The 22,904-nt window shown below is 34.2% G+C and overlaps 2 protein-coding genes across 3 annotated transcripts in view; one reads left to right on the forward strand and one right to left on the reverse strand.

Moving 5' to 3' along the window:
• The window catches only part of LOC143071085 (solute carrier family 23 member 2-like), a 73,538-nt gene extending 63,259 nt beyond the window's left edge, over positions 1 to 10,279 (reverse strand). The window contains exon 1 of one of the 2 annotated variants that reach the window (XM_076245170.1): positions 10,259 to 10,279. Coding sequence is in view for 1 of the 2 variants with exons in the window: in XM_076245167.1 (XP_076101282.1) it covers positions 459 to 491 (33 nt within the window). In the remaining variant the exon portion in view is untranslated. Of the gene's footprint in view, positions 1 to 458; positions 521 to 10,258 lie in introns of those variants that run through there. The other variant, XM_076245167.1, reaches the window with a different exon arrangement.
• A 3,370-nt stretch (positions 10,280 to 13,649) lies between these two features.
• LOC143071084 (N-alpha-acetyltransferase 35, NatC auxiliary subunit-like) overlaps positions 13,650 to 22,904 on the forward strand; it is an 88,135-nt gene continuing 78,880 nt past the window's right edge. Inside the window, exon 1 of the mRNA XM_076245163.1 lies at positions 13,650 to 13,690. Coding sequence (XP_076101278.1) covers positions 13,650 to 13,690 — 41 coding nt within the window. The remainder of the gene's footprint in view (positions 13,691 to 22,904) is intronic.

Consider the following 22,904-nt stretch of genomic DNA (forward strand, 5'->3'; position numbering starts at 1 on the left):
GAAGGGTTGGGAGGGTAACATAGCAGAGGATTGGGAGGGTAATATAGCGGAGGATTGGAAGGGTAACATAGCGGAGGATTTGGAGGGTAACATAGCGGAGGATTTGGAGGGTAACATAGCGGAGGATTGGGAGGGTAACATAGCGGAGGATTTGGAGGGTAACATAGCGGAGGATTGGGGAGGTAACATAGCAGAGGATTTGAAGGGATGTGAGGGTAACATAGCGGAGGATTTGAAGGGTAACATCGCGGAGGATTTGAAGGGTAATATAACGGAGGATTGGAAGGGTAACATAGCGGAGGATTGGGAGGATAACATAGCGGAGGATTGAGAGGGTTGGGAGGGAAGCATAGCGGAGGATTGGGAGGGTAACATTACGAATGATTGGGAGGGTAAAATAACGCATGATTGGGAGGGTTACATAACAAATACTGTTTGTTGAGCGGGTAATTACTTACCGCTATAACTTTTATCCCTTCGATGGCAAACATATCACACTGTTGCTATACCCACTGGGTATCTGTTAAATATAAATGATAAGATGTTTTACCTCTCTACTCAAATCTATTATGAAACAAAAGGAATCAGACCGGGATAACATGTCCTATTTTTATTCCGATTTCCCTTGTATAACATAACAATCAATAGACACAAAACAGAACCAAACTGACCTCATATATAACATAACAATCAATAAACATAAAACAGAACCAAACTGACCTCATGTTTAACATAACAATCAATAGACATACAACAGAACCAAACCGACAAGTCATAAATCGTAGCCGCTATGATATTGAACGCAACCCTGCATTATGAAATCAAGCCATAGAAGTATCGATTTTGTAGAAGTAAATGAAGCTATAGAAGTTTCGATTTTGTAAAAGTAAATGAAGCGATAGCAGTTTCGATTTTGTAGAAGTAAATGAAGCGATAGAAGTTTCGAATTCGTAGTATTAAAAGTATTGATCAAGCGGTAGTAAATTACACGATAAGAAGTATCGACCCTTCGGTAGTAAATCAAATTATATCAGTATCGATCAAGCGATAGCAATTCACACAATTGCAATATCGATCCAGCGGTAGAGACCCTTCTGTAGTAAATCGAACGAAATAAGTATCTTTTCGGTGGTAGGTCACACGATAGAACACAACTATCAATTTTGGGGTAGATGTATCAAGTCATATGTCCATTTAGTGTACGAAAATATCTGTTTTTCTCTAGGGATAGAAGAGATAAAAACGAGGCTCGTCGAATAAAAATAAATTTTACAGTTTCCTACGCTGTACAAATATTGTATTATTCTGCACTGACCTGATGCAACTTGGGTTATCCTTTTAACTTTTAAAAACGTATAGGATTTTTTTTCAATTCGCATTGTTGTATTGTTTTGTTGAACTAGACATCTGTACTACTAAAGGAATAGAACGATTTCATAGGGTTTTTCCTCTTCCTCATTGAGTTATTTCCTCCGTTCTTGGAACACCCGCATCACACAGAGACAAATCGTGATTCGCACATTTGGAGAAAAAAACCATTAAACTAGCACCACTGAGAAATGTTTAAATGGTCAAGAGTTCTAGGTTGTCTCCTTCTCCTTTTAGTTATTCCCTCCGTTCTAGGATCGACTGTGTGACAACGAGACTGAAGCTACTAATTGAATATTCAAACTCATATACATATATGGATGAAGAACTGACACACTAATAAATGGACATTTAAACTCCTATTGAAGAAGAACTAACAAACTAATAAATGGACATTCAAACTCCTATGGAAGATAACTAACAAACTAATAAATGGAGATTCAAACTCATATGGAAGATAACTGACAAACTAATAAATGGACATTCAAACTCATATGGAAGATAACTGACAAACTAATAAATGGACATTCAAACTTCTATGGAAGATAACTGACAAACTAATAAAAACTATCAAAATCGATCAGTGAATAAAGTCAGTATTAGAAACACAAACCCAAGGTGTATCACTACAGTGGCGGATCCAGAAATTTTCATAAGTGGGGGCCCACTGACTGACCTAAGAGGGGGCCCGCTCCAGTCACGCTTCAGTGATTCCCTATATAAGCAACCAATTTTTTTCCCAAAAAGGGGGGCCCGGGCCCCCTGCCCCCCCCCTAAATCCGCCTCTGCACTATAAACATTTCAATTAGACTTCAAGTCTCGCTTGCGTGTCTTTTTTCCAGCACACTTAACGCGAACCACAATAAGGACTACGAATCAAACTGTGATCTATACAGTAATCTGAACATAACCGTACGCTCGCAACAGATGCAGGTTACCAGGAGACGTTTCGTATATGTTTATATACGCTTCGTGTTGTATGTGCACCACTATATTATAGTCTATAGTATAGAAGAAAGGTAGATAGCAGGATAAAAAGTATTAAACCAGCTACAAACAGATAAATAGACCTAATGGTAACGAATCTAAGTAAAACATACCCTAGCTATTTTCGGTGTAAACAGTTGCTATCCCTGTAAATTGTTTAGAAGATATAATGGGAATTATCTAAAGAGACTTTTAATAAGACTAGTATATGCTTTTAGGAAGTTTCGAGTAGGATTGGAAATCGTCTAGAATGTGATTACTAGTTGCCGTACCTTTGATTGATCATTGTTAGTTGCTGATATGCTGTGTTTATTTTTTGTGATCACTACCAAAACAGTAAAATGTCAATTTCTGGAACAACTAGAAATAGATACCACTTATCATAGCTAGCAATAAAAAGTAAGTCGATTTAAACTCCCACACATAACAATATAGAACGGAATGTTGAATATATTTACCCCATTCATTTATTTAACAGTTTAAATAATTGTTAAGTGTAACAGGGTAACTCAATCTGTTACCCATTAATTGTTATGTGTAACAGGGTAACTCAATCTGTTACCCATTAATTGTTATGTGTAACAGGGTAACTCAATCTGTTAACCCATTAATTGTTATGTGTAACAGGGTAACTCAATCTGTTATGTGTAACAGGGTAACGCAATCTGTTACCCATTAATTGTTATGTGTAACAGGGTAACTCAATCTGTTATGTGTAACAGGGTAACTCAATCTGTTACCCATTAATTGTTATGTGTAACAGGGTAACTCAATCTGTTAACCCATTTTCTTTCGCCATTTGATAAGGGATCATATTTTCTTCACATTCTGTCACAATAACAATGATCGTTTTGAAAATATCAATTTAGTGTATTGATTTTATTTAAATGTCCGACCAAAGGTCAATTCAGTTCACGTATTTCTGTTTCACTTAGAGACGTCAATATGCTCAACATTTCTATCTTGTTTCAAACTAGAAATTTTACATTTTGAGACAGCGTAAGGTTATTCCCTTTTTAATGCACATCTCAATATGTTCTAAATGAAATATTTTAATGATGTATAGTTGATATTCACCGGTACCTATAGTACCAGATTTCTTTATATTACTTTTATTTCATTTCAAGCACTTTAATTTTCTTTGCTGTTATGACACATTACTTGACATATAGCATGCAGTTGGTCGAGTATCCCTGTGAATTAATTACTGGATAACGTGGGGAATTACCAACTGAGTTCATTAATAAGTAGTAAGTTGGTTTTACAACTCATAGTTAATGTAGAAACGTAACACACAAGACTGATACGGTCAAAGAGTCATATATAAGGCTCATACATGTACATAAATGCGGCCGAAGTAGAGTCGCACATAAGGTTTATATATACAAAACGGTCAGTGCAACGTCCCACTAAAGTCTTATACACGTGTTAATATGTCAGTGTAGAGTCACCCATAAGGTTTAATATTCATTAATAAAGTCAACTTGTAGTCACATATTAGGCTTATACATTAAGACGGTCAATGTAGAGTCATCTATCAGGCTTATACATTAATACGGTCAGTGTAGAGTCACCTATCCGGCTTATACATCTATACAGTCAGTGTAAAGTCACCTATCAGGCATATACTTTAATACGGTCAGTGTAGAATCACACGTAAGGCTGATACATTAATACAGTCAGTATAGAGTCACACATAAGACTTATCCATTATAATACGGTCAGTGTAGAGTCACACATAAGACTTATCCATTATAATACGGTCAGTGTAGAGTCACACATAAGACTTATCCATTATAATACGGTCAGTGTAGAGTCACACATAAGGCTGATACATTAATACGGCCAAAGTAGAGAATCACACATAAGACTTATACATTAATACGGTCAGTGTAGAGTCACACATAAGGCTGATACACTAATACGGTCAGTATATAGTCACCTATCAGGTTTATACCTTAATACGGTCATTGTAGAGTCAACACTCAAGTTTGTACATAAATACGGTCAGCGTAGAGTCACCTTTCAGGCTTATACATCAATACAGTCAGTGTGGAGTCACCTATCAGGCTTATACATTATTAAGGTCAGTGTAGAGTCACCAATAAGGCTTTTACATTAATACGGTCAGTGTAGAGTCGCACGTCAGACTTATACATCAATACGGCCAGCATAAAAAATCACACATAAGGCTTTTACATAAATACGGTCAGAGTAGAGAACCACACATAAGGCTTATACATTAATACGGTCGGTGTAGAGTCACACATAAGGCTTATACATTAATACGATCAGTGTAGAGTCACACATAAGGCTTATACATTAATACGATCAGTGTAGAGTCGCACATAAGGCTGATACATTAATACGGCCAGTGTAGAGTCACCTATCAGACTTATACATCAATACAGTCAGTGTAGAGTCACCTATCAGGCTTATACATTAATACGATCAGTGTATAGTCACACATAAGGCTGATACATTAATACGGTCAGTGTAGAGTCACACATAAGGCTTCTACATTAATACGATCAGTGTAGAGTCACATATAAGGCTTATACATTAATACGGTCAGTGTAGAGTCACACATAAGGATGATACCTTAATACGGTCAGTGTAGAGTCTTCTATCAAGTTTGTACATTAATACGGTCAGCGTAGAGTGACCTTTCAGGCTTATACATCAATACAGTCGATGTAGAGTCACCTATCAGGCTTATACATTAATACGGTCAGTGTAGAGTCACCTATCAGGCGTATACATCAATACAGTCAGTGTAGAGTCACCTATCAGGCTTATACATTAATACGGTCAGTGTTGAGTCACACATAATACTTATACATTAATACGGTCAGTGTAGAGTCACACATACGGCTTATACATTAATACGGTCAGTGTAGAGTCGCCTATCAGGCTTATACATTACTACGGTCAGTGTAGAGTCACACAGAAGGCTTATACATTTATATGGTCAGTGTAGAGTCATACATAAGACTTATACATTAATACGGTCAGTGTAGAGTCACATATAAGGCTTATACATTTATATGGTCAGTGTAGAGTCATACATAAGACTTATACATTAATACGGTCAGTGTAGAATGACACATAAGGCTGATACATTAATACGGTAATATGAGTCACACATCAGGCATTAACATTAGTACGGTCAATGTAGAGTCACACAGAAGGCTTATAAATTAATACGATCAGTGTAGAGTCACATATAAAGCTGATACATTAATTAATACGATCAGTGTAGAGTCACCTATCAGGCTTATACATTAATTAATACGGTCAGTGTAGAGTCACACGTCAGATTTAGACATCAATACGGCCAGCGTAGAGAATCACACATAAGGCTTGTGTGACTCTACACTGACCGTATTAATGTATAAGCCTTATGTGTGACTCTACACTGATCGTATAAAATACAATCAAAGTAATACGGTCAGAGTAAAGAATCACACATAAGGCTTACATTAATACGGTCAGTGGGGAGTCACACATAAGGCTTATACATTAATATGGTCAGTGTAGAGTCACACGTCAGACTTATACATCAAAACGGTCAATGTAGAGTCACACATAAGGAGTAAACATAAATACGGTCAGAGTAGAGTCATACAAAAGTCTTATACATTAATATTGTCAGTGTAGAGTCACCCATAAGGCTTAAACACACTAATGCTGTCAAAGTAAAGTCACACACTTGAGTTGTACATAATGCGGTCAGTGTAGAATATCACATAAGGTTTTATACGCACAGTCAAAATGACTTGTGAAAGATTGTACGTATTGTATGCAGAAATAATTATAGTCTTTGGAATGTAAACTACCATATCTAATACAATTTGGTTTATAAGTACCGTCATATGTTAAGCAAATTAATTAAGGTTTCAGTGCTTGTATTGAATAATATTTCTTATACGTACGATGAAGGATTTAATGATAATTAATGTAAGGTCATACCTTATACGTTATCTTCGTAAATGGCTTATCATAGTTTGTTTACTACCAGAGATATCTTATCTACATTGAACTATGTCTCTGGTCTAAGATTGTCATTTCATTTTTAGCATTCAAATTTTGCCCTTTTACGAAATAGTTAAGCACAGTCCACTTGAGCTTAAAAATTGTTGTCCATCTTTACTGTGTGAACGATAACATTTGTTCATAGAGTTGTTTGGTCACTTGAGATCTTATAAAACAACAAGTGTAAGGATGTGGACAAACAGAAGTAAAAAGGTAAATTTTAAAGATTAATTGTCATATCCTCAGGCTAGTTTGAAGGAAACTATTACATCTTCATAACAATATTTAGTAATTGACTTTAATAATTGACTCTGTAAACAGACACATTTTATACTAGTATTCGGAATGATAGCGGATTTACTATCTGCCAAAACCGACACCTGTATCACAGGGACTCGGTTAATAGCAGATTAAAATTGCGTTTATCCATATTTTGCCAATCATTTTCGTATTTACTGTCTATTTGTATTACATTATTAACGTTTTTTAACGTTGGCATGGCTATTTATTTGTCTTCTAGCAATGTGCAGTTTACTATCCATATCCGTGTGCTTATATTGTGCTAGTATACCATTGTGTCATGTTAAGCAGAGGTTTGAGCGCTCATTATAAAACTTTCAACTCCATCTCATTCTTAATGTACGAATGATTTTCGTTGTGTTTAACATTGTGCAAAATTAGTTTTTTAGTTTAATTCGTTTGTAGGGTCTCATTTTTTTGTTATATCGAGTTATTTCAAAGCTGACTATATGGAATTTGCTTTGACCATTGCTATAGGCCTAACTCCATCTCATTCTTAATGTACGAATGATTTTCGTTGTGTTTAACATTGAGCAAAATTAGATTTTTAGTTTTTTTCGTTTTTAGGGTTTCAAGTTACAACTTTTTGTTATATCGAGTTATTTTCAAGCTGAATATATGGGATTTGCTTTCTAAGAGTGATTGATATATTAATATTGTTGCTGTAATCCACATCATTGGCAATCATACCACATCTACTTATTGCATTTTTATAGAATTTCCAATAAAGCAATTTAAGTATCATGAGACGTTTCCCAACATCTTTTATTTCAATTAAGAATGATAAGAAATTAGCCAAAAAAACAAGATATCAAATATAATAGAGTGGCGGTTGGTGGCAGTATAGCATAGAATGAACTGACGGAAGGATGTACAATGGTAAAGCACCAAATGAACTGACGGAAGGATGTACAATGGTAAAGCACTAAATGAACTGACGGAAGGATGTACAATGGTAAAGCACCAAATGAACTGACGGAAGGATGTACAATGGTACATTTGTAATAAATTAAATGAACTAAAGGACGGATGTACAAATGGTATAATATTAAATGGACTGACGGACGGATGTTCAAATGGTATTATATTAAATGAACTGACGGACGGATGTACAAATGGTATAATATTAAATGGACTGACGGACGGATGTAAAAATGGTATACTATTAAATTGACTGACAGACGGATGTACAAATGGTATAATATTCAAATGGACTGACGGACGGATGTACAAATGGTATAATATTAAATGAACTGACGGAAGGATGTACAATGATATAATAATGAATGGACTGATGGACGGAGGTACAATGGTACATTTGTAATAAATTAATTGAACTAAAGGACAGATGTACAAATGGTATAATATTAAATGGACTGACGGACGGATGTACAAATGGTTAAATATTCAAATGGACTGACGGACGGATGTACAAATGGTATAATATTAAATGGACTGACGGACGGATGCATAAATGGATTACTAATGAATGGACTGACGGACGGAGGTACAATAGTATAACATTAAATAAACTGACGGACGGATGTACAAATGGAATAATAATGAATGGATTGACGGACGGAGGTATAATTGTAAAACATTAAATCATTGACAGACGGGCGGATGAACAATATAGTTTTACTTTAGATGGTCTGACGGACGGAGGAACAGTGGTATAACTTTAAATTGACTGACGGACGGATGTCCAATATAGTATAACCTTATATGATATGCCGGACGGAGGTACAGTGGTAATGGTATAAATTTAAATTGACTGACTGACGGAGGTACAGTGGTATAACTTTAAATTGACGGACGGAAAAAAGTACAAAAGTGTAACTTTAAATTGACAGACGGACAAAGGTACAATGTTATAACTTTGAATTGACAGACGGACGAAGGTACAATATTATAACATTAAATCGTTTGACGGACGGAGGTACAGAGGTATACTATAAAACTGACTGACGGACGGAGGTACAATAACGTATTACTCTTTGTAGTCTGACGGACGGAGGTACAATAACGTATTACTCTTTGTAGTCTGACGGACGGAGGTACAGTGGTATTACTTTGAAATGAGTGAAAAATGGTGGTACAACAGTAAAACTTTAAATTGGATGACAGAAGGAAGTACGGACGGAGGTACAATAGTATAACTTTGTATGGTCTGACGGTCGGAGGTACAATAGTAAACATCTATTGACTGGTTATAGGGGTAATGGCAAGTTTGTTATCCCTGAGATACCAACTATTGCTCAAGTCAAAGCCGAGGGAAAAAGTTAGTATCAAAGGGACTATAAACTTGCTGCTACCAATATATTCAGTCAATAAGTGTTTTATTTTACCGAACAAACCAATTTTCCAAAAAGTCTACAAACATCATCTGAAAGAAAATGAAAATGTTACATAAACATGCACATTTTTATAGTCCATGTTGTATTTGTAAATATTTAATTAACTGTAATCAAGACTAGGATTACTTGTGTAAAAATTCCCGTGCATATAATGAATTCTGCTAGATAAACTAAAGTATTGTGCACCAAAGCAATCACAGTTTTTGAAGACGACGACATCTTTTAAAAATGTGTCACGAAGATAATCCAAGCAAAATCGATAATGACGTTATTATTGTCCAATGAAAAATAAGTATGAAAAAGTTCGGGGAAAATAATGATAAAACTATTAACCTGGGCAATAATCTTTGAAACTATTGACTGGCTAATAATCTGTGGAATGAAAAGCACAACAATTTCGTTATTTGTAAATATAGAAAAATCATACTACGGTATAATGATACAACATTATATGTCCTGACGGACGGAAAGTACATTGATATTGCTTTAAATGACATTGATATTACTTTATATTGTCTGACGGACGTTGGTACAGTGGTATTACTTTAAATTGACTGACGAACGCAGGTACAATATAGTATAACATTATTATGTCTGACGGACGGAGGTACAGTGGTATTACTTTAAATTGACTGACGAACGCAGGTACAATATAGTATAACTTTATAATGTCTGACGGACGGAGGTACAGTGGTATTACTTTAAATTGACTGACGAACGCAGGTACAATATAGTATAACTTTATAATGTCTGACGGACGGAGGTACAGTGGTATTACTTTAAATTGACTGACGGACGAAGGTACAATATAGTATAACTTTAAATTGACTGACGGACGGAGGTACAGTGGTATTACATTTGACTGACGGACTGAGGTATAATGGTTTAACAATGATGGACTTAAAAATTTGTTAAATAAAAGTTTTTATAGTTTATCATTCTCAGGAATGATTGTCGATATATAGTGTTCCTTTATTCTTTTGTGATTTTAAATTTTTATCTTCAAAATGTTAGTTTTGTATGATTTTAAAATCTAAAACTTTATCTTTGAAATGCATCAAGTTTTAAAACTGTGAATTATTGATATATTATAGGTCGATGGTTATTTGATTTTGTATATAGTGATATACAATGTATAGGGTAAACGTAGATGAGAAATCTACAAACAGCAATTCATATATAGAACAAATGTCAGCTGTATTAATACATACAGTTAATGAAGACTATACCTGAGACATGAATTGTCGCCACACAAATCTTATTATGGTTAAAAGGACAGTTCCTTTAATCTAGGCATTATTCAACACCGAAAGTGTTTTAACCATTTAAACAAACTCAAATCATGTGTGACCACCTACTGTTAAAAGAAAGTAGAATTTTTGGTGCATAAAATGGTTACAGGAAAACAATCATCCGTCTTTATATTACTTAGTCTTATGTAATATTGATTTCAAAAGTTTAAAGTTCTTAAAGTCGTTATGTGGATAGTCGAAAACTAGTTGATCTTTACTTTACATATCATAAACTATTAATATACCCCAAATGACTTTATAAATGACAAATGAAAATTCATTGTTTTATTGTAAGCGGGCAAACGTTTTTTGTTGTTGTTAATTTTTTTTTTTTTTATCTGAGAAGGAAACTTCTCTTCGTGATACTTTTAACCTGTTGATACATCATACTTAATCTCAAATACTGAGAAAAAAAACACGACTTTCTTCATGAAATGAACACTTCAAAGAAAATAGAAACAATCCATAAAAATAAGGGCTCAAGATGTATGTTATCTTTGATGACAATGTTGTTATCCGCCTTAAGAGCTCAAGTTAACTTTGATGACAGTATGTAAACGTTGATGGCAGTATGTTAACTTTAATGACAGTATGTTAACTTTGATGACAGTATGTTAACTTTGATGACAATGTTGTTATCCGCCTTAAGAGCTAAAGTTAACTTTGATGACAGTGTGTTAACTTTAATGACAATGTGTTAACTTTGATGACAATGTTGTTATCGCCTTATGCCGGCGTCACACATTGGCGTATAGACCGGCGTGCACCAAACGTACAGAGAAAATTGACAGTCGGAATACGTTAGTTGCACGCCAGTTGCATAAGTTTGAAGTACGTCGAAATACAAAGGTATACGCTTGGTGAACGCTACGACTCGTAAAAATTTTTATACAGCATTAAAAATTTCATTCAATTGAAGCGTGTGTCTAGCGTATACCTATACGCTACACGCACGTTATACATACGCTGCAAGCGCGTTCAACGCGCTACAGATAAGGCACGTTGTATACGCTTCAAGATCGTTCAACTTTAACTAATTAAAAACGTATGCGCGTGTGTTTGTTACAAACACCCATAATATAACGTCCAAGACACGACCAGAACGCGTCTCAAATACGTCCAAGACACGACCAGGACGCGTCTCAAATACGTCCAAAAATTGTTTTTCCCTCGTAGCGTGCATTCCATATACGTTAGACAAACGCCAGGCATACGCAACCATACGTTTTTTGAACGTCCGATAAATGCTTAGGTACGCTTCTCGTACGCCCAATACACGCTTAAAGCTCGTTGTGCACACGTTACAGATATGATTGACAGGTTGGAAGTATCCAATATTACCAGCGTAATGGCAGCGTACATTATAAGTTATATTGTTCACTACTGATCCCTTACGGATCCAAAGAGGGTTAGTAAAATCCATAGGGGTGAGGCCGGAGGCCAAATCCCCTATGGATTTTATTCACCCTCTATGGATCCGTACGGGGTCAGTAGTTAACCGTATAAAGAATTTATCGCACGCGGAAATTTTCTGCTGCATTTTGTTGAAAAAATAAACAACGAAACACAACAAAATTAACAGATCACTATTAACGCGTCATGAACCCCCTATGAAATTTACAAGCCCCCTACAGGGGGTCACCACGTGACGGTTTTAAACCAATCACAACGTGATAATTTACCCGCGGTGCGATAAGATTTTTTACTGGTGACACGCCCGGCGAACGTCGGAGCTATACGCTGATGTGTAACGCCGGTATTATGTCGCTGGTGTTGTAATTTGTTCCTGTACGTAAATGCATCTTTGTTTCTCCTTTTTGAATGCCAAACGATTGCTCAAAACTGCTAACATTCACTTCATTTGAACTTTAATGGATATATTGTAGTTTTCTCAATGGCTATTGTACTAAATATCCATATTTTTTATATCAATAGTTGAAAAACGAAAATATCCATTATTCATTACGGAATTTTAAAAATTGTTAAATAGACGCAACTCGGCACGGTTGAATAATGTATGTCAAATGATTTTCATATTATTGATAATGTGTAAATTGACATTCCGTTATTCTATTTCTTGTCACAATTTTTCAGCTGTATATTACCCTATACTGTCAAATATCAGTTTCTTTATAAGTGACTACCCTCTAGTTTATTATTTTAATTGTTTGCTTTTCACACTCAATGCTCTGGTGTATGTAAACCTAAATCTTAAACAAATCATTTAAGCATAATTATATACCATTCATCACACATTTATCAATACTTTTTTATATTAACAGTGGGTGGATTATATGATATTTTTTTATATTAAAGTACCCTCTAGTCTTTGTGATGCATGATATTACTTAATATAAAAAAGAAGATGTGGTATGATTGCCAATGAGACAACTGTCTACAAGAGACCAAAATGACACAGAAATTAACAACTATATGTCACCGTACGACCTTCAACAATGAGCAAAGCCCATACCGCGTAGTCAGCTATGAAAGGCCCCGATATGACAATGTAAAACAATTCAAACAAGAAAACTATTTTATTTTGAATTGGCATTCATTAAGGTGGGATGCCTCGACTATTTTCTTCAATTTTCCTTGAGTGCCTGTCTGGTGCTTGGGTGTTTTATGAAGTTCTCTAGTGTTATGGTTCCATAGGCTTTAGTCGTCTTCCACCCAGTAGCTAGTAACATAATACGTGAAATCAAGAGATTGTACAATAGAATCTGCACCATCGGTGCCTTCATAACCAAACATTTCCACCTGTGTTGGGTGGTAGAAGTGGATAGACTTAACTTTTCGAACATATAGATGGATGTTGTCGTCCTCTGTGTATGCTGTCTGTAAACTATGTTTTGTGCGTTCCTCAATATCAGAGCTCAAAGTTACTTTTATTAGCATAATTTCATAGTCAAATACTGCTCATCATTTCACCCTAAAAAACATATCATTCAGTACATAACCATTAATTCCATATGACAATATTTATTGTTTAGCTTTTCCATATAGAAGCTGACAGAATAAGACATCCACCGCTGTTGACATCACGTTTTCCCCTTATTGTCTATTTTCATTTTATTGGGGGGGAGGGGGTAAATGGATTATTGTTGGTTGTTTGATAAATTACAAGACAAATAAATCAGCTTATTTTTCTTATTTGTTAATAATTTTGGCGCTATATTTATCAAAGGAAACCAGTTGAAACCAAATGTGAAATTGTTATATAATATGCAATATATATTATGTTTTCTCTTCTTTTTTTTTTAGGTATAAATGTACTAAGAAAGACATTTAAATTAGATTCTGAATACTGATGCATGACTCTCCCATGCATATACCTGTCACAGTTTATAAGTAGCAATGACTTGCATTTAATACAGTCGGCTGATTTAAATTGTTTAAGATTTAGAAGAAAAAAAACTTAGATTTCAATAATTGTACAATATGTTTTGTTACCATAATCTAAATCTATAGAGATGCACATACATGTCAATTCAACCGATAAAATGTCTTATTTGTACACGTAGTAAAGTTTTGAGAGACCTTGAGACTGAATAGTCCGTGAACAAGTCGGCCAAGAAATAGACCAAACATGTTTAATGATGTGGAAGGCTTGTGCATTTTCCTCGCTTAATAAATCTTACTGAAGATGAAACAACATGGATCTTATTGATAATGATATTTTACAATGTAAAAACAAGTTTATACAAAATCGGTCTACCAAAGCAATATATTAAAACATAGCAAACTAATTTACATGCAAAAATTGGTAGTTGTTCGCGTCTATAGGTTTTAAAAAAATGAAGCGCTATCAAGGTTGATATTTTAGACTTTAAAACATGTTTATGACGTCTTTACTCTAAATCCAATGGATGTTAAAAGTGTACTGATTACTATTTCGTAATGTTACACCACTGCCCTAGGTTAGGGGTAGAGTTGATGCATGTAGTAGTCTTAGACATACTGAAGTTCTGTCTTAACTCCAGCCTATTTATTTCTAGTTAAGATAAACATATTGTATCTGAATAAACACAAATTGTATGAGACATAAGTCAAATTGACTTATGAAGTTTTTTCCATAGAACATATGTAACAATACAATATTACATAAGATAATATTGACGGAATGGAAACGGGGAATGTGACGACTAGACAACAACCCGATCAGGGAGCAGAAAACACTGAGCTCACGATCGACAATAGGTAATGCATACATACTACAATATTTCAATATTTGTATAGATTGCACAGAAAAATTAGTGAAACAAAAGAAGATGAAAAAAACACAATAAGTGACACAAAATAAACACAAAAAAAAAAAACAAGTGAAACTTAGATGATCCTGTATGTGTGGTCCGTGTTTTACTACCTAAACAATAAGGCATTTATTCGACCCTCTAATAACTTTGAAGTTGGGTAGGAACAATGTTGAGTTCATATTATGAAAGAGCATAAATTAAAGTTGCTTAAAATAAATGTATGAAACATATCAATTTTATTAAACCTAGAAATATTTGCGTTTTAAAACACTGAGTTCCAATTTCTCTTTGAAATAGGGGTCCTTCTTCACGGTAACAATGAGTCAATGGGACAACTCTCAACAAGAGACCAAATGCCACAGAAATTCACAAGTATAAGTCACCGTACTGCCATCTACAATTAGAAAAGCCCATACCGCATAGTCAGCTTAAAGGCCCCGAAATGACCCTAGGGTCGTGGTTTTTCGGGTGATTTGATCGGGCTTTTTCGAGTGTGACCACTTTTTTCGAGTGAATATGAACAAAAATGAAAACAAACAGACTTCATCTCTAACAAGACGGGATATAGACGCTTGTCTTTGATATACAAAGTTATATTATGTATAATAGTATTTGCTATAGAAAGATATTATTAACCCGACATTATTTTTCGTTAAAAAAGGTAAAATAAGCCTTAAAATGCTTTAAGGCGAAGTGTACGTAATTAAACTACACAATGGATTTTTTAAAAATTTTACATGTAGATTCTGCTTGTAAAAATAAATCGGAAAATAAAATAAAAAATGGGGGTAACCGTTTTCGTTTTTGAGATACGAGCTGTTGAAGTTAACAGCATCATACACCAAAATTACAAAGGATATATAGGGAAAATCGTGAAATTCGGCAGGAATTGTTACATTTCCAAGATTTTCTATTATATTAGACAATCGATTTTGTTTTAAATTTATGAGACGATTCTAAAAAGTCTGAGGAATCGATTGGTGCAAAGAAAGTCCTTAGCAACCGTGCTACTTTTCAAGCTATACCCTGTTAAAGTTGAATCTTGAGTGTAAAAAAACAAAAAAACAACGACAACGTTATTGACGTCGCCGCAACAGTTACGACCAATCGTAACTACTCGGCCATTCTCGCTACGCAGTACAATAGCCTCGTATGCACTACGGAGAAATTCTTCTTAAATTGTTGGCCGGAATTGTAGTGATCCGCGACACAAAGAAGTTCTATCCTCCAGGTGGCGCTATAATTTTGTCACATATCACAGTAATCAAGAACTTTAACTCTGCCAAATATTTTGGCGCGAAAGAAGGAGCAAAGTAAATAAGTTATGGTAAAAAATTTGTACCATTCCAGTCGAAAAAATATAAAATTCAATCGGATCGGAAAATTTTCCGGACAGGAGCAAGTTAAATCAGTAGTGGTAAAAAAAATGTACCAGTCCAGTCGAAAAAATATAATTTTGAATCGAATCGGAAACTTTTCCGGACAATGATTCCTCCGCCTAATGCATACGAGGTTATTTCTTCGTGCAACCAGAAAGGCCGAGTTGTTCCGATTGCAGTTACGACGCTTCATATAGTTCTATACTTGTATGAAATATATACCGTTTTGTTGGAGTTCGTGTTGCTCGGTCTTTAGTTCTTTATGTTACGTTTTGTGTACTATTGTATTGTATTTGTCTATTATATTCGGGTGCGTGCAGAGATCGCCAAGCTAGAAAACGGTTAACATTTTCTTCATTATGAACTAGAACTATTTTCGACCTTGGTGCCTTATTTTTGTTAAAATCTGAACACTGCGACGTGTTTTCAAAATCTTTGTTCCCATAAAACTTCATTTCATCAAGGTCTCTTTTCAGAATATCAGCCATCTGTCTGGCACAGGATAACAAATCAATATTTAAGTAAATTTAAGTTGTGTGGTAATTCTTAGTACATTTAGGTAAATTAATCTTATCTTTGTGCCGCATAAGCATCTCTATAATTCAACACATTCCTGACCCACGACATTATATATTTTATGCATTTCATGCGCTTCTTTTTATCACAATCCAGACCGGTTAGTAACCGTTGTACTTTACACGTCTGAAGACGAATATTTGCGTGAAACATTTTTATTTCTGGAAATCAATCTGAAATCTACAACAGTCCTTTCCCGAAAGTCGGGCTGGACCTTTACTTTTATGTGCATTCGGGATTTACACAAATTGTAACCCGAATAATTCAGTCGTATTATTCAGCTAATGTACGAATGCTACATTTCTTGTGGGAGAAAATCGGACATGAAAAGGGCTTGAATTATTCGAGTTACTCAAATTGAAACTCTGGAATATATTTCTAGCTGTACGGAATTCGCGGAAACAAATGATTGTTTTTCGGCATTACGGTATTGAATCAATATGAGAGATACCAATTTTTTCTTTTAACAAATTCGAATACCAGTCAGTTTATAGGACTTAAGTTTGAAATAGGGGCGGTAATCCATTCATTTTATCCAATCAATTTTGGGGGGGGGGGTCAACATTGATAGTCAAAAAGCCTTGAAATATTCGATAAAAAACGTTGAATGTAAATTATATGAACTCCAAAGTCTCATATTATAAGACTAATATAGTAAACCACAGGCTTCTCAATCCTTGTATGATCATGAACTAGGGGAAAACCTAGAGCTGACCGAGTGCGAAATCCTCATGGATAATCATCGAGGTCGATAAACACCCCTTACAGTAAACTTGGGTTAAATTTAAAAAAAAATAGAAATGTAATAATGTCTGAACACATTTCACCTCTCATTCCACTAAATATTAAATTACAGTTACAAGTATTACAAAACTTCCCTGACCTCTTTTCTTTAACCATAATAGAGGGAGGAGGGACGGAGGGATCCAGATCCCGAAATCCCGGGCTTAAAAACACGACATCCCGAGGTACTGAATTAAAAAAAAATTTAAATCCCGACTACCCGAAATTCGGAAATAGAATTCCTGGATCCCGAAAGGGTCAATCCCGAAATCCCGAGCTTAAAAACACCCGATCCCGGAGTTCCGATAAAGGTCCTACCCCGCCCCCCCCCCCCCCCCCCCGTAATTCTATATTCTATTCATTCATAATCCTGAATTGAGACTTGATACTTCAAAATTACATTCTCTAATTTTGAATGATGCACACAGGCACAATAAAAGAAAACAGATTTTGCTATATATCTCTTCGAAATTGGAATTTGTGAAAGAAGAAATGACATGTTATATTTTATCTTACATGTGTACTTTCAATTTCAATATGGTTCTAAATTTAGATTTAGTTTTCCCATAAATTGCGGACGGAATAGAAGACACCTGTTTTTCTGCACATGTAGAAAAAGTTGAAACTGGGAGTTGAATGACATAATTTTTACTTACTTTTAAGATAAATGTTAGAGTGAGACAACTTTTAAGTTACTGAATAATTTTTGGGGCCTAATTTGTTAATTTTTTGTTTGTTTTCCGTCTTTGTTCTTCCGACCTGTAAGTGTTGCACTAGTGGTCAAATTATTCTCTTGGTATCGTCTGATTTCTAATATGAATATAAATCATGTCCTTAAATTTTCAATTGCACAAAATACGAACATTTCAACGTCTTTTTAATTACTAGTAAACAATTAAATTCACACGTCTTTCATTAATTATTTGTAACCTATTATAAAACTTTACGTTGAGTACTGTGTTTTCCGTTCAAGACTACGGCTTTTTAAAACGATATTGTTGGGTCAATTCAGGTTTCATTTTAATTAATTTGATATCAATAGAAGAAAAATTGTTACATGTTTATTTGTTTATTTGTTTATAATTTTGTTGTGAGGCGTTTTTTCTTTCTGTTGATATCATAAACACGAAATGCCTTCTCCTAGCGTCTAAAACAAACAAAAAAACAATGTTTTTAAGTCAGGCTGCACACAGAACAACGTACAGAATGCTGTGATTTCTAATTGGAGTTATTTAGATAATTTCTATGAGGTTTAAGACAGCATAGGAGTGCTTGTTGGATTCATTATAGACCGCAGAAAGTAGTTTCTCTTTCGTGTGTCCTTTCTTGGAGTAAGGGAGATAACTTGCGTAACTAACGACGAACGTTTTTAATCCCATTTTCCGCTAGAGGCGTGCAATTACGTACACTTCGCCTTAATTCCAAAATACAGAATAAAGTCATTTTTATACATATAACACTGATAATGTTGAAGCAAATGCATACATGAAATCTATATATCCTAAGAAATACAGAAACTTTACAAATTTAAAATTCTTATTCTTGCATTGAAAACGCCATTTTGAGACTAAATTCATTTATTTATGTTCGTTTTTTTCGAAAGCAGTCCGGGCTTTTTCGAGTGTGTCCAATTTTTTGAGTGATTATACAAATTGTCTGTAGTTTAAAATGCTTTAATTTTTGTCAGTGTATTTACGATTAAAAATAATAAATTTTCAAATTAAGTACTTTTCCAAGCATGAAGCAATGCATTTGTCACTTTGATAATGGTGTTGTAACACTTCTATGTTATAAACATTCGTTAATTTTTATATATTTTGCTGTTTGTCATATTTTATAACTTTCATGTACAGTACATATTCTTGATGTCAACAATATAATGTACGCATATAAAATTTGGATTGAGACTTACATACAGATATTCGTATTACTGATGAGTTATTCATTTCATTGTTTATTATGTATAAAATCTAATTCAAATGTTTTTGTCTATTGAAATAAAAACCGAGCGGATTAATTGTGTCTATGATTTTTTTTATGTTTTTCGTTCATGTTTTTTTTTATGTTGGGGTGGGGGTCTGGCCTCCATTAGCAGAATGTGTTTTATTACATAGCATTTTTTTTATTCTTTATTTCATTGTTTATTATGTATAAAATCTAATTCAAATGTTTTTGTCTATTGGAATAAAAACCGAGCGGATTAATTGTGTCTATGATTTTTTTTTATATTTTTCGTTCATGTTTTTTTTTTATGTTGGGGTGGGGGTCTGGCCTCCATTAGCAGAATGTGTTTTATTACATAGCATTTTTTTTATTCTTCATTTCATTGTTTATTATGTATAAAATCTAATTCAAATGTTTTGTCTATTGGAATAAAGATGGAGCGGATTTAATTGTGTCTGTGTTTTTTTTTTTATTTTTCATTCATGTTTTTTTTAATTATTTTTTAATTTGATCTGCTGGTGTCACACCACCAATTACTCCCTCCAATGTAGAACCTATGTAAAAGTAGCTCTACTCTGACATTAAATAGTGATTTAGATGTCCTTGCTTAATTAAACTAACCAACAAAGTTTCAAAAATCAAACTGTTGGTGAAATAGAAATATATTTAGACCATTTTGAGCCAAAATTTACTTGTCTATGAGTATTATTGCGCTCCACGGTATACTAATTAAAGATTTCGAGAAAACCAGGGGTTATTTTTGGATTACCTCTATTCGAAGGTCAGTTTTTTTCTAAGAAGGCTTTAACGGTATTGGCATGTAGAAAGATGATACATGTACATGGTTTCTAGGAAGTTAAACTTAGGGTAAGATATTTAGAAATCTGTTAAAATTGCAAAATTTGGTAGAACAGATAGGGAATTTTAATTGGTGGTCTGACACCTTGTACATCATCATAAGACGATATTACGGCATTTTCACTGGCTATTTGTTAGGTCATTGATGACCTTCAAAGGTTATGACGATGTGTAAATTGCTAGAACAACGATTCTCGGAATTTTTAGTTTGTATTTACGCTATGAGAGTGTTAACCGTATTAAAGGCTCTATTGAAATTAAATAACTCAGTTGATAAAAAGCGATATCTATCCTCACTCGTTATGACGCCTATAATTAATTTCTCAATTTCAAAAACTTAACTTTTACAATAATCAATAATTTCTAAAAAAAACAAACTGAAAGGGATGATACCTCAATAGACAATTCACCAAAGTTTTATGTAAATTGTCACAACGTTTTTGAGTTTTTGTCCGACATGCTGACGATGGACGAATTGACAACGGGGTACCATAATACGTCCCGTATAAACACTCCATGGTTCACCACGATTTTTTTATTTACTTTGAAGTTGCAATAACTTGTTTCCCAATCAACTATCTATAAATATGTTTAAACTAACAAAAGCACCATGAAATGAAGTTTAAAAGATTATCAGTCTCCTGCACTTTTTTTTCTAAATACCTTTTATAAAGGATCTAATAATTCCTAATTTAATACTGAAAATTTGTGGTAGAACGATTTCCGAAAAGAAAACTTGCATTAAATTCAAAAACGTTAGTTTTGATCAATGTAGCATTATGTTTTTGAGAATAAATAATAGTTTCATTCATTAAATTACCGGCATAAACTAGAAACGTCATTTTTTAAGTCTAGAATACCCTTTTTCTTATTCAATTTTTCTGTAAAAACCCGAACCATTTGTCTAAAAACCTGGACGATTTCACAGTTGCTTTCGAATAATCCCAGACACTAACAAACACTAAATTTTTGGTTAAAGTACAAGGACATTGTGCTTCTTTAAATTTTGTTGATTGAAACATGAAAAGTATTCAATATAAGATGAGAAGTAATGTAAAAAAAACTATTATAATTACGAAATAGCAGTTAATTGAACATGTTGAACGTATCGCATGTGTTATCACTCGAAAAAGCCCGAACCACAACCGAAAAAAATGAACCGAATCACTCGAAAAACCTCGATCCTAGCCGGACACTATACCTACCGTGTTCTTTGGAGTAACTTCTTGGCAATTAAATTGAGAAAAAATATTTCTTATTATTTTCACGTAACTTATAGGGGCCAAATGATGGGGGAATACTCATTGATTGAGGTGCTTCTTTATTTGAGGAAGATATGGAATACAAGTTACAGGTTACAAGATGGACCTAAAAATACGACTTATTGTCGACAGCTCTTTTCTACTGCCATTGCTTAGAAATAGGACTGAACTGGACAAAATTCAAAGATTATCTACGGACATGTGTAATAGACTATATTCTCAGCGTGTATGGAAATTACAGGGAAAATAAGATCTGTATAGTTAAATATGTATAGACAATACATTCAGTGAAATAAGGAAAGATATGAAATGAACATTATAAAATTGAGAAAGGAAATGGGGAATGTGTCAAAGCGACAACAACCCAACCATAGCTGCATAGAGCAGATAACAGCCAAAGGCCTCTATTGGGTCTTCAATGTAGCAAGAAACTCCCGCAACCGTAGGCGTCCTTCAGCTGACCCTTTAATAAATATGTATACTAGTACAGTGATAATGGACGTCATACTAAACTCCGAATTATACACAAGAAACTAAAATTAAAAATCATACAAGACTAACAAAGGCCAGAGGCTCCTGGCTTGGGACAGGCGCAAAATTGCGGCGGGGTTAAACATGTTTATGAGATCTCAACCCTCTCCTATACCTCTAGTCAATGTAGAAAAGTAAACGCATAACAATACGCACATTAAGATTCAGTTCAAGAGAAGTCCGAGTCCGATGTCAGAAGATATAACAAAAGAAAATAAATAAAATGACAATAATACATAAATAACACTGTGACAGACTACTAGCAGTTAACTGACATGCCAGCTCCGGACCTCAAATAAACTGATTGAAAGATTATGTCTTAGCATATGAATATCAGGCACGATTCCTCCCGTTAGGGGTTTAGTATCATACTATCATAAAATATATGAGAAGAACATAACCCGTGTCATGCCAACAACTGTTTTTTTTTTTTGTTTTTTTTTTTTTTAAATATTTCCTTATACCGATGATAAAATTTAGTAAATGTTTTGACTAGTTTGTGATATCGAAAACCCTGTTGTAATAATTTTTCAGTAATACATAAATTTCTCTCGCTAAAATCTAATACGTTGTTACATACACGAGCGAATCGTACAAGTTGAGATATATAAACACCGTAAGATGGTGACAAGGGAACGTCACCATCTAAAAATGGGTAATTAACGATAGGAAACGAAAAATCATCTCTTTTATCATAAATTTTTGTGTTAAGCTTCCTGTTATGTACATATGTGTATATGTAGAGTGAAATCTAATAAACTGTTAAATATTGATAAGGCCTAGATATTTTTACCTTTTAATCAGTCCTTAAATATTTTAGATTTTATCCGTGTACAGTGAATCTAGATTTTTTAACTTATTTGTGGAAAACTTAGCCACTGCATACTATATAAGTTTTAATTAACTCCCGTCTGGATAATACTGTTGAGGAGGTGTTCCATAATTGGAAGGATATACATATGGAAGAAGAAGAAGA

The sequence above is a fragment of the Mytilus galloprovincialis genome, chromosome 4 (assembly GCF_965363235.1).
Source record: "Mytilus galloprovincialis chromosome 4, xbMytGall1.hap1.1, whole genome shotgun sequence".
In the NCBI taxonomy this organism is placed as follows: domain Eukaryota; kingdom Metazoa; phylum Mollusca; class Bivalvia; order Mytilida; family Mytilidae; genus Mytilus; species Mytilus galloprovincialis.